A 12,993-nucleotide genomic window follows, 5' to 3' on the forward strand; every position below is an offset into this window, starting at 1 on the left:
TAGGAGTCATTCCCTGAGCCTCGAGAACTGTGGCCTCACGTTGCAGAGTGGGGCTCTTAAAGAGGGCAAAAATGAGCCCCGTCTCCTAGTCTCCGACAGCCTCACACCATGTCCAAGCAGGCGCTCTGACATTCGACGGGCCCAAGACATCTCCATATGCACAGAGAGGACCAGAGAGTGAGTGGCTGATCCAGAGTGGAGTGGTTGGGCCTGCTCCTCAGAGCCCCTCACAACGCTGCCTTAACAGGATTTAGCAGATCAAAGGCTGGGGGAGGAGAGAGCTGCCATACACTGGGTATATCTGCAGTAGGTGGACAACAATAACTTTTAAGAATACTCTTGATGTAATGGGGCGATTTGGAGTGGAAATGTGACGGGAAACGGGCCAGGAGCTCTTCTCCGTGAGGTACACCATGCCAAAGATGGCACAACTAGCCAACAAAGGGGTTAGGTGACCGTGTACAGTAGACACGCTCAGCAGGCTACAGCCAGAACGTGTATATGTTGAAGGAAAATACCTTACTGTTTAGATCAGTGGTGTCCCCTCCAAAAATGTGGGAATAAAAATGACTAAAACCAAATTTGAAACTGTAAAAATGCAAAAACGCTAATGGCGCTATATTTATACCGTTTATTGACTGTCCAGGTCACTAATAATAACTGAAATGAAACAGGTGAAGCAGAGCAGAAACTAACTAACATTGAGAGAAACACACACACACTTACCACACACTGCCGCAAGGAACACAAAGGTCTGAGTGAGTGAACACCTTCGTATACAAACACCCACGCACAAAGTGCATCACAGACACTAACAAATACTTGGGCTGGAGGGGAGGCACAAGTGAAGCTGGATGATCTGAGTGAGTACACACCTCCAGAGCAGATACAACACACACGTTTGTGCACACATAGAAACGCACACAACCCAGTAGGGAGGCCAAGGGTGAATATGAGCAAGTACACACCTTCAGCATGCCTAATCAAAAATGTGATTAACACCCAAGGTTGGTGACCTAGTCAAATATTCTCTCTATTATTTTTCTCTTTGCATGGTTGGGAAGGGCGCCTAAGTAAGCATTTCAATGTTAGCGTACACCTGTTCTTTACGAAGTATGTGAAAAAGAAGATTTGACACACCATCTCTTTCCTTCCCTCTCTGCCTTGGAGCTGGTCAACTGAATGGGCTAAATGCTAATGTACCAATACATTCATGGTGGATCAGAGAACCTAGCTGTGTCCGTTCCCTTTACATCTTGTTACTGGCACACACACACACACACACAAAGCTGTGAAAACACCCACAGGTGACAATTACCCAGTCACTCCCTGCCGTCACACACAGCCTAGGAGCACAGCACCGTCTTATAGGGGACATAATTCACCACCACCTAAGAAATACAGTGCACAGGACAAAACATTCATCTGTTATTTCCTATCAGGACTGAGCAGGAGGGAGTGTAATAAAGAGGAAATTTGGCTGTGGGTATTTGGCCACTGCCTACAGGTAATGTGGGGGGGGGGACTCAATACTACAACTACTCTGTCAAAGTAAGCAGTTCTTTATATGCCTGTGAAAGAGTGGGGCTAGTGATTCTAGCAGGGACGTAAGGCGCCAGAGGACAGAATTGAAACACCATTGAACAGAAGAGACTGCATGTCCAATGAAATGAATAGGCTTTGCCCACATACTTTACACACCAACACTTACTTTAGATATTACGTTCAATGTCTTCATTTTTCTTTTCATTTTCTTCATCCTTCTTTTTCTCTAACCTCTTCCCTCATCCTGTACATTTTCATCATATTCCCTATTCTATATGGTCCCTCTTTCTAATTGACCTAATCAATGCTATACTCCAACTGAGAAAAAACATGAAAAAACAAACAAACAAGATTAAAATCATATCCAATCCCAGGACCTGTCCGTTGTAGCTGAAGCTGTACACTCCCAACTGAATCTTGTAGTTGGAATAGAACGAGCTGAAGAGATCAAAGCAGAAAGAGAGCTGGCAGAGAGAGAAAAGAGAGACCAGAGAGTGAGCTAGAGAGCAGTGGACGGACACGCTATCCAGTGTTTGCCATCTCCCAGATAAGAGAACGAGCCAGGTTATGCTTAAGTTTACCTGGTATTTATTTCTAAACGATCCTCCTTGCTAATGGTGCTTAAATGTTACCTTTTTGATAGTCATTGATAGCCACAACGTATCAATTGACACCAGCTATACTATACATAACCATATTAATTGCTAGTGGCTATGAAGAACCTAGCAGCTAAAATAAGGCTGTGCCAACGAGGGTAGAATATACTAACTTATGCAGAATATCAGCTTCCCTGGATACAAACTGTAGTTGGCTGCAGTAAATGTATAATACTGCTGCACTAGTGAAAATGAGTATACAGCTAGAGTTTTATGTCACTGTTAGGCATCTCACATTACACCAAACCTCAAGGTGGAAACTGTTGGGGGGTGAAGCACAAGGCTTTTGAGTTGAGTATTGAATATGGCAAAATAAACATTCCACTGCTGACTCGTCTTCAAACACGGATTAACATTTCATAAGGTTGAAACGAGTCAACATCTTCCATGCCAAAGCAAATAAAGCATAAGAAATTCAATTGTAAGCATGAATATTAAGTATTTGTCATGACAAACCCTTTCAAGTACCTTATTCAGTTGGACACATTTCAACATTTAACAAGTGTGTATCTTTGGCATTTCCAGCTATTGATTCTTACTCTGGCTCAAGTTGTTCACAGCCTAGGCCTAAATGGAACCGAGACACAGAACATCTTTAGTGCAAGGAATATATTAAAAGAAAAATGTAAATGAGGATTTTCATCATGCCAAGAATCTAATAATTAACATTCCCTCCACAGATCTGATGAGTCTCCAAATCCCTGTATGAAATGCAAATGGCGGTACACGGAGGTTTAATGTCAATCCGCTCTCATCTCTCCCCCATAAGGGAGGGCCTGTGTCTGTCTCGCCTCTACACTGCTGGAGGAGGAACCGGTAGCTACTGCCTTTACTCTAGGGTTTGGGCTTCGAATTGAAGCTAGGATAAAGAGAAGACTACTTCCTATGCAGGAATAACTGAAGTCTAATGCTGTCTTTAAAAGCTGGCTCGGTTTCCCCCTCAAATTCATCTCTATTATGACCTCGTTTGACATCATAATGTATGAATTTGATCACACTGCCTCAGAGGACTGAGAAACACTTAAACCTCTACTTTCTCTCTTATTTTATTCTGTTTTCAGGACACCTTGATGATTTCATGTAGGGCAAAAAATAATATATACACTGTGGACATTTGACTGGGACAATACATCGTAAATGGCAGAGTTTCACTAGCACCTTGTTAAAATCCATCTCTGGTACGTGTGTGTGTGTGTGTGTGTGTGTGTGTGTGTGTGTGTGTGTGTGTGTGTGTGTGTGTGTGTGTGTGTGTGTGTGTGTGTGTGTGTGTGTGTGTGTGTGTGTGTGTGTGTGTGTGTGTGTGTGATTCGTGCCCTCAGTGTCCGACTAAAAAAGAAGAAACTGATATAGGCTTATCTCTGATATAGCCTATAGATACGTATGACATGGCTGGTCATTGGCTCACATCAACACCATCATCCCAGACACCCTCAACCACTCCAATTCACAAACCGCCCCAACAGATCCACAGATGACACAATCTCTATTCCACTCCACACTGCCCTCTCCCACCTGAACAAGAGGGGACTACAGCTCAGCGTTCAACACCATAGTCCCCTCCAAGCTCATCACCAAATTGGGGACCCTGGGACTGAACACCTCCCTCTGTAACTGGACCCTGGACTTCCTGACGGGGCGGCCCTAGGTGGCAAGGGTAGGCAACAACACGGGGGCCCCTCAGGATTGGGTGCTTAGTCCTGTACTCCCTGTTCACCCATGACTGCATCGCCACGCATGACTCCAAAACAATCATCAAGTTGGCAGATGACACAACAGTGGTAAACCTGATCACCGACAGCAATTATACAGCCTACAGGAAGGTCAGAGACTTGGCAGTGTGGTGCCAGGACAACAGCTTCTCCCTCAACCTCAGTAAGACCAAGGAGATGATCGTGGACTACAGGAGAAAGAGGGGAGAGCAAATTCCCTGTTTGCATTTCATCCCTACCACAATAGAACCAGCTGACATCATGTCAGTGATTCTCTCGTTAACACAGGTGTGAGTGTTGACGAGGACAAGGCTGGAGATCACTCTGTCATGCTGATTGAGTTCGAATAACAGACTGGAAGCTTCAAAAGGAGGGTGGTGCTTAGAATCATTGTTCTTCCTCTGTCAATCATGATTACCTGCAAGGAAACACGTGCCGTCATCATTGCTTTGCACAAAAAGGGCTTCACAGGCAAGGATATTGCTGCCAGTAAGATTGCACCTAAATCAACCTTTTATCATATCATCAAGAACTTCAAGGAGAGCGGTTCAATTGTTGTGAAGAAGGCTTCAGGGTGCCCAAGAAAGTCCAGCAAGCGCCAGGACCGTCTCCTAATGTTGATTCAGCTGCGGGATCGGGGAACCACCAGTACAGAGCTTGCTCAGGAATGGTAGCAGGCAGGTGTGAGTGCACCTGCACGCACAGTGAGGAAAAGATTTTTGGAGAATGGCCTGATGTCAAGAAGGGCAACAAAGAAGCCTCTTCTCTCCAGGAAAAACATCAGGGACAGACTGATATTCTGAAAAAGGTCCAGGGATTGGACTGCTGAGGACTGGGGTAAAGTAATTTTCTCTGATGAATCCCCTTTCCGATTGTTTGGGCATCGGGAAAAAAGCTTGTCCGGAGAAGACATGGGGAGCATACCATCAGTCCTGTGTCATACCATCAGTCCTGTGTCATACCATCAGTCCTGTGTCATACCATCAGTCCTGTGTCATACCATCAGTCCTGTGTCATGCCAACAGTAAAGCATCCTGAGACCATTCATGTGTGGGGTTACTTCTCAGACAAGGGAGTGGGCTCACTCACAATTTTGCCTAAGAATATAGCAATAAATAAAACATGGTATCAACACATTCTCCGAGAGCAACTTCTCCCAACCATCCAGGAACAGTTTGGTGACAAACAATGCCTTTTCCAGCATGATGGAGCACCTTGCCATAAGGCAAAAGTAACAACTAAGTGGCTCAGGGAACAAAACATAGATATTTTGGGTCCATGGCCAGGAAACTCCCCAGATCTCAATTCCATTGAGAACTTGTGGTCAATCCTCAAGATGCAGGTGGACAAACAAAACCCCACAAATTCTGACAAACTCCAAGCATTGATTATGGAATAATGGGCTGCCATCAGCCAGGATGTGGCCCAGAAGTTAATTGACAGCATGCCAGGGCGGATTGCAGAGGTCTTGAAAAAGAAGGGTCAACACCGCAAATATTGACTCTTTGCATCAACTTAATAAAAGCCTTTGACACTTGTAATGCTTGTAATTATAATTCAGTATTCCATAGTAACATCTGACAAAAATATCTAGACACTGAAGCAGCAAACTTTGTGGAAATGTATATTTGTGTCATTCTCAAAACGTTTGGCCACGACTATATACACACACACACACACACACACACAACACTGACACTCAAACAAAACCAACACATTCACATACACTACATATGCACACACGCGACGTGCACATGCATACGAACACAACACGCATACATAAACACACTCATCATATGCTGCTGCTATGGTGTTCTTTACTCTATATTATAATATATCCTGATGCCGAGTCACTTAGCCCTGCCTTTATATACATATCTACCTCAAATACCTTGCACATTGATCTGGTACTGGAATAATAGCTTATTCTTGCATATTTTATTCCTGTTGTGTGACTGTTTCTTTTTTCTCTCTTTTCTTTACAAAATTCGATTATGACTCTTGGTCAACTATTAAAGCGACTACATGAAACTGAAGTGAAGCAAAGTCATGGCATTCGAGTGACTTGTGTATTGCAATGAGTATCATGCCATATTTGTGCATAGAACATTCCACATCATGCCTCTATGTCCTTTGTTCTCAATGTATCAGAAATGTGTGGTAAACTGGCCTGTTCAACAGTGGATAGAAGGAACCAGTATTTAACACTGTTCTATGACACATACGAAGACACAACCATTGTCAAATAGACATAATTTGAAGTGAAAGCAAACAGGGAATTAGTGCTCTGATGAGTGTCAACAAACTAGCACTGCGGCATTGTTACCAGCCTCCAACTGTTCACTGCTGAGTTATTGGCAATCTGAACATTTAGTATTCAACTGTCGTAAAGAGAGCCAAGCTGCCACATCCTCTCCTCTGAGGTTCTGGACCTTTAATTGCACCAGGAAAGTACAGTAACGAGTTTGGGTTGTGCATTGGGAGAAGACTGTGACGGCAGGGACAAGCCATTAAAAGGCTGGCTTTATTGTGGCTGCGGGGCTGTAATTCATTACAAAACTGTCAATAAAACCATGGCATTATAATTAGGAGATCTCTAATAGCCCATCTCTGGGAGAAACATAGCTGTCAGTGCCAAACCCACTAAACTGTTGTGTCTTTGTTAGGAGGTGGACTGGTGCCTAACCGACCAGACAAGGCCTTAAAGAGAAGCTTTAACATGACTCCTGGTTAAACAGTCACACAAAGTAGCAGCAACAAATATTTACAGAATCGCTAGGATAAAGTGTTGAGCAGCTGGGTTGGTTAAATAGGGAATTCAACAGGTGGTTGGAACAATGTGTTGGCTCTTCGAGACCAACTGACAGTTTGACATGGAACTAGCTACTGTAGCATAGTGAATCAGCTTTGTTCTCTATCTTTAAGTGGTACAACTCCTCTCCACAGCCCACTCACACACCCTGTGGTGTTGGATAAAGTGGGCTCCTACCTTCGGGTCAGCAGTGAGGAGTTTGAATGCCTCGTACACCTGCTTCTCCTTCACCCCTCCTCCTAGGTCCAGGAAGTTGGCCGGCTTCCCTCCATGGAGGTCGATGATATCACACGTGGCCATAGCCAGACCAGCCCCATTCACTGTAATGACAGATCAAAGGTGAAACTAAACCACAGAGAAAGTTGAGAACTGTTACTGGTCTCAGAAAACATAGAAGGGCCTCTAAAAAAAGTTGTTACTGTGCTCATCACAATTTTGATGACAAACTATGATTCTGGAATTCTGATAATGGTTTCTTGCCGATTCTCTGATGAAGTTAGATTTCCCCCCCATTAGAGTCCAAATGAAGATGCGAATTGAAACGAAAACCCTTGAGAGAAAACAGTGACAAGTAGTTGGGATTTAATTCAATTAAACATGACCTAACACCAGCATTAAAACAACACAAACATGAAAGGGCTCACTGTGAAATCAATGAATAAATTATCTAATGAAGAGGGAATAACAACATTCTTTGAGGATTTGAATCTTTAAGAGGTACTGTTAAAACTTATAATTGGGATATTTAACACTTGAAGAAGTTGAAAAGTGGAGGGAAATGTGATTACGGCAATGCTCTTGACTTCAGAAAGCGAGCAGTGATTAAACACATTTCTGTGGCACTAGTGTTGTGCCGTATTATCAGGCAGCCTAGTGAGCACATCCCTATCTGGGCTTCCTGGTGCTTTGCTGCAAGGGAGCCAAGCGATTCAGTCACTTCCTGCCAAAGCCAACACGCTTCTCTACAAACGTCTTACCTCATTTGGTTTAGCGGCACTGAGCCTACGTCCTGGCAAGTGCCCCGACAGAAGTCTCAATAAAAGGAAACTGGCTTTAACAGCTGTCACTTTGGTGGGTTACAAAGCTTTTAAAGGAGCCCATCAGCTCTGAGCTGTTGTTCTGCAGGAGAGGCTGCGCAGGGGAAAGAGCCACTAACCTGTGCTCTTACTGCCACAATGTTTATGAGGCTTCAGGGCAGACAGAAGAGACTCCCCAGCAGCCCAGAATTACACTGTAAAGCTTTGATTTATGACAGGGGAGGACCATAATGAGAAGACTAACAATCCAGCTCACTGGAGACTTTTTGGGCGGATTATGGCTAATTAGAAAGCATTGGTTATGGCAGCCTCCTTCTGGAGTCGTTAGAAAGCTGGTTGTCAATTTGGACTGGAGTGGAGCCCAGTCGGCTTTACTGTAGTTTGACAAAGTTTGAACGTCGTCTCCCAGCCTTCAATTATCTGATAAGGAAAATAACAACTCTATTCCAGTTGGGGTGGGTTACCCATGGCTGAATTAATAGAACATGCATGTGCGTGGACAGCCATAATCAGAACTCACCAAAGCAGGCGATGTTTCCATCCAAGCCGATGTACTTGAGGTCCCATTTGGCTGCCTCCGTCTCGGTGGGATCGCTCTCTGACATGTCGTCCAGGGCAAAGACGGCTTTCTGACGGAACTCTGCGTTATCGTCAAAATTGATCTTGGCATCAAAGCACACCACTGAAAGAAGCGAGAGAGAGAGATATGAAGAGAAGAGGGACAGAATAATAAAGAGAGGAAGAAGGAAATAGACAATGTAGAAAAGGAAAGAGGAAGAGATGTAGAGAAAAAGAAGGATGAAGTGAAATGGAAATGTAATAATTTATAAACTCAATGAAATATGTTAAATAAAATGTGGCAAGTGATCTCACCCTATTAGACTTAATTAATTCAGTATTTGTAATGGTGCAGCTCATGTTTATGCATCGACAGTGCCTCAAAGGGGGAATATATTATGCATAATGGACAATACTTTTACACTTCACAAGGTGCAGTTCAAAGAAACAGTATTTACTGCAGAGCTGAAATGCTGAGGTCGGCTCCTTATGGATTTGGACTTTGTAAGGCCCACTACATACCACAACCATTTACACAGGGGTGATTGGAGCCTTCATCTATCAATACTCTATAACAGCCTGGAGGACAAATGACAAGTGGTACACGGGATCCCCATGGAATCAACTGTAAATTCACTATGTAATGGCTCGTCTCTGTGACATACTACCTGCGCTTAAGCTCCCAAGTGTAATAAAGGTAACATGACACACACACACACAACTCGGCAGAACAAAAATGTATGGGAAGTCACTTCTATTGCAGCTAAGTGGAGTGTTGGCTGTCTCCTGGAGCTGCTGTATGTGACCAACTGTAGTACAATTACATTCATTTTCAGAGTTTAACAGTCATTTAGTCTTACCGTCCCTTTGGTGATGAGGGTTCAGTTACGCTGAAATGCAAGTCAAAGTAAGAGACTAAAGTGGGGGGGAAAAACATGCCGTAACTATTCTGCCTGCAGTGATGTTCTTCAGTACCATGTGGCGTGCTGTTTAAACTCTACTGAAAAGACATGCTCGGTAGTTCATTATCTTCCCTTGTCGTATATGTACAAATTAAATAACAAGTTGATATACTTTCAATGGGAGTCTACAGAAACACAAGTTTCTGCCTTGCTTGTTGGATGGCAGAGTTGCACCTCTCAGTACAGCTTGGTTGTACACAACAAAATAACAGACCTCTCATCAATATTCATAAGCAGTGATTAGACTAGGCTACAAAACTGTATTTTCTTTGATGAACCAGACCTATAACAAGATCTTGTTTCATAACAATGAGTTTATCTGTATGATTGTTCCTCAAGAGGTAATTAGTGATGGATATGCTCAAATATATACCTAAAATCCCACCTAGGACACTCCCATGATGTACGAGAGATTGCGAGGACAAGAGACAAATTCCAGACAAACAGACCTTCTAACATGTAGACACCAAAAAGAGAACGAGAACGAGAGTCGTACCTTGTCCTTCGGGAGTCTCTCCGAGAGGATTGACTTCTACTTGAGTGGCGTCGACTTCCAGGAACAGATCATAGAGCCTCTTAATCTGATCTGCAGCCTGTGGGTTCCACAGAGGACAGTTATTACCCAACAAGATGCCTCTGAGCAGCAGGCCAGCCAGGGCCACTCAGCACCACGCACACATTAAATAAAACATGGCAAATCCCCTTATACACACAGAGCATGTGTGTGCATGTGTTTTTGTGCGTGTATGTATGTGTGCAGGTGTTGAAAAATTAAAATAAAAAAATAACACCTTTCTCAGGAGTTTCTGACAACCTACTATTTTCTAACTAACATGACTCAGCGTACAAAACATTAGGAACACCTTCCTGATATGAAGTTGGGTCCCCTTTTGCCCTCAGAATAGCCTCCATTTGTCAGGGCATGGACTCTACAAGTTGTCAAAAGCATTCCACGGGGATGCTGGCCCATGTTGACAATGTTTCCCACAGCTGTGCAAGTTGACTGGATGTCCTTTGGGTGGTGGACTATTCTTGATATACACAGGAAACTGGTGGGCGTGAAAAACCCAGCAGCTCTGCAGTTCTTGACACACTCAAACTGTTGCACCTGGCACCTACTACCATACTCCGCTCAAAGGCATTTCAATCTTTTGTCTTTCCCATTCACCCTCTGAATGGGACACATACACAATCCATGTCTCATTTGTCTTAAGGCTTAAAAATCATTCTTTAACCTGTCTCCTCACCTTCATTTACACTGAGTGACATCAATAAGGGATCATAGCTTTCACCTATATACCCTAATAAAACAGTAATTAAACCACTATAATACAGCCATTGTGTGGCATATTAATGTATTAGCTATGAGTGAGATGACAATGCGTCTTTTGTGCCACATTATCCTAACAGGCGCATTGGAGTGACTGTCATTGTAATAAATCCTCTTTTAAAGAATACAGCGTTCAGCGGATGTCTCTGTCTGTCCCTGGCACCGAGCTGCTCTTTTGATTACGAAAAAAAGCCTGACAGAAAATGATGTAAGCACTACTCTCTGCCACACACTCACAGACACACATCTGCAAACACGCACACACACACACACACTTTTTGTAATCTCAAAGTTTTCAAAGAAGCAAAGTTACTTCAAAGAAGGTTCCATTCCACACCTGCGTTTCAGAAGACAGAGTTTCAGAACTAAACTGACAAGCCAGACACTTAGCGAATCATTTTCCTGTTAAAATCAATGGCCATTCAATACCAAAACAGGCTGGTATTACACAGGGTGTACCTCTCAGACAACTGTGTTTATGTTCATTTCATTTTAAATAAAACATTCATTAAGTCGATTTATACGTTTTCCCCATTGTAACACTGAACTAATCCAATCTTTTATGCTGCTCTGCTCACGGATAGGAATACAAATTAGCAATATAATGCTACAAGACAATTGGCTCTAAAATGAACCAGATAATAACTTTTAATATCAAATGTGAATTGTGGAGTTTATACTGGCCAGGACTGGCTACAGCAGCAATGTCTGTTCATGATTTTGAGAGGACTCCAAAAAATGTAATGTACTTCAGTGACTTCATTTTTGTTATGCGCTATAATGGTGAACCTATAAAGCTTTGTCTGTTGTATAAGGACTTCTATAAACCAGCATAGAGAGCCCAGTATACTGGCAGTGTCCTATCCAGTTTCAACAGCTCTTGAGTTGTGTACTGTGGGTCTTCAGTGTGTGTACACTATTCTGCTTCTCTGCACTGCGGCTCAGAGAGCTTCGCCGGGCCCATCACCTGTCTCTCCAGAGGTCCTTTGAAACCCAAATTAGCTGCCATGCGGAGCGCCTGGTCGTCTCGCACCCCCTCGAATATATCTATGACTTCCTGTGGTAGCAGAGAGAGGAAGAGAATGAGAAAGAGAGAGGGACAGAGCGGGTCAGAGAGAGACCGAGAGAGCAAGAGGAAGAGCAAGAGAGAAACAGAGAGAGATGGAGACTCAAAAACACTGCATGGTAATATGACAAAAAGTGGATATTCATATTAAATTATGGAAGCTGCAATTAAGTGGTGGCAACCTGCCAGATGTGAGGAAAGGAAACCGGATACTGTAACGATGGCATTATGATTATCAGGCACTTGTAGAGATGAGATTCTCACATGGAGAAGGGATCAAGGGATTTATTGTACCAATCAGGGGAGGGAGAGAGGCGAGATAACACCGCCAGTGAAAGGTGAGAGGTTCCATGTTCACATCTGTAGTCATTTGTAACATATGCTGCTTCAGAGCTCACAGAACTGTACCTTAAATATGAGCTCTGGGGTTTTGTCGGCCACCTCCTCTATGTCCATCCCACCCTGAGGACTGCCCACCATGACAGGCCCGTTGCAGGCCCGGTCCATCAGGATGGCAAAGTAGGTTTCCCTGGTAATGTCCAGGGCTTCAGCCACCATCACCTGGTCAGTAGGGAGAGAGTCGGTCTACAGAGTCAGACTACTGCCTTCCCCTCACAGACTGTCCTCAGACACAGACAGACAGGCAGGGATGGAGAGACACTGAACCATTACAACTCAAAGAAACTGGGGGTTCTACTTCTACGCTCTAGTGAAAATGAAGCAACGCGCTGGGAGATGGCAAAAGAAGAAAGAGAAACTAGAGAGAGATTCATGGAAAGACAGAGGGATAGAGATAAGTTGGTTGTTTGTTATCAGTTTCCTGCAGTCTAACTGGACCGTGTTAATTTGGACTTATTGACGACGCTCGTTCTTCATGTCCCATATGCAAACAGTGGCAGTGCAGCCTTCTTTCTCTCCCTCTCCCAGATTAATGTCTTGATCTACCTTTTCCACACCACTACCACCCTCTCCCAGTCTTTCTCTCAATCTCACTGCCTTTCTGTGCCCCTCTCTCCCTCTGCTACTCTCTCCTCCTCTGTCTTCTAGGACTTTCTCCCCCTCTCCCCAGCCCTGGTCCGTACTGGCAGTAGAACCATGCTCTGTGTCATGTCTGGAGAGGCTGGCTGCAGTACGGTGAAGTGAAGAGACGCGTTACAAGGGCAAGCTGACAGCCGCCCCTGGTTCTCATTCAGAGAAACAGGCTGACAACAGAATTACAGCCTGTTAAGAGGGTGCATATACTCAGGCCTGGATCCTGTTCAATCACTGCAGCTCTCTCGGGCTACTTTACTACTTTGATCCCATGCCTAATCTAATC

The 12,993-nt window shown here is 43.9% G+C and overlaps 1 protein-coding gene across 1 annotated transcript in view; it reads right to left on the reverse strand.

The window, feature by feature from the left end:
• Positions 1-12,993, reverse strand: part of LOC135542085 (succinate--CoA ligase [GDP-forming] subunit beta, mitochondrial-like) — a 135,375-nt gene that overhangs the window by 46,555 nt on the left and 75,827 nt on the right. Inside the window, exons 5-9 of the mRNA XM_064968733.1 lie at positions 12,084-12,236; positions 11,577-11,666; positions 9,776-9,872; positions 8,280-8,441; positions 6,900-7,042 (exon numbers count right to left, since the gene is read on the reverse strand). Of these exons, the coding sequence (XP_064824805.1) occupies positions 6,900-7,042; positions 8,280-8,441; positions 9,776-9,872; positions 11,577-11,666; positions 12,084-12,236 (645 nt within the window). The remainder of the gene's footprint in view (positions 1-6,899; positions 7,043-8,279; positions 8,442-9,775; positions 9,873-11,576; positions 11,667-12,083; positions 12,237-12,993) is intronic.

This window comes from Oncorhynchus masou, chromosome 6 (assembly GCF_036934945.1).
Source record: "Oncorhynchus masou masou isolate Uvic2021 chromosome 6, UVic_Omas_1.1, whole genome shotgun sequence".
NCBI lineage: Eukaryota > Metazoa > Chordata > Actinopteri > Salmoniformes > Salmonidae > Oncorhynchus > Oncorhynchus masou.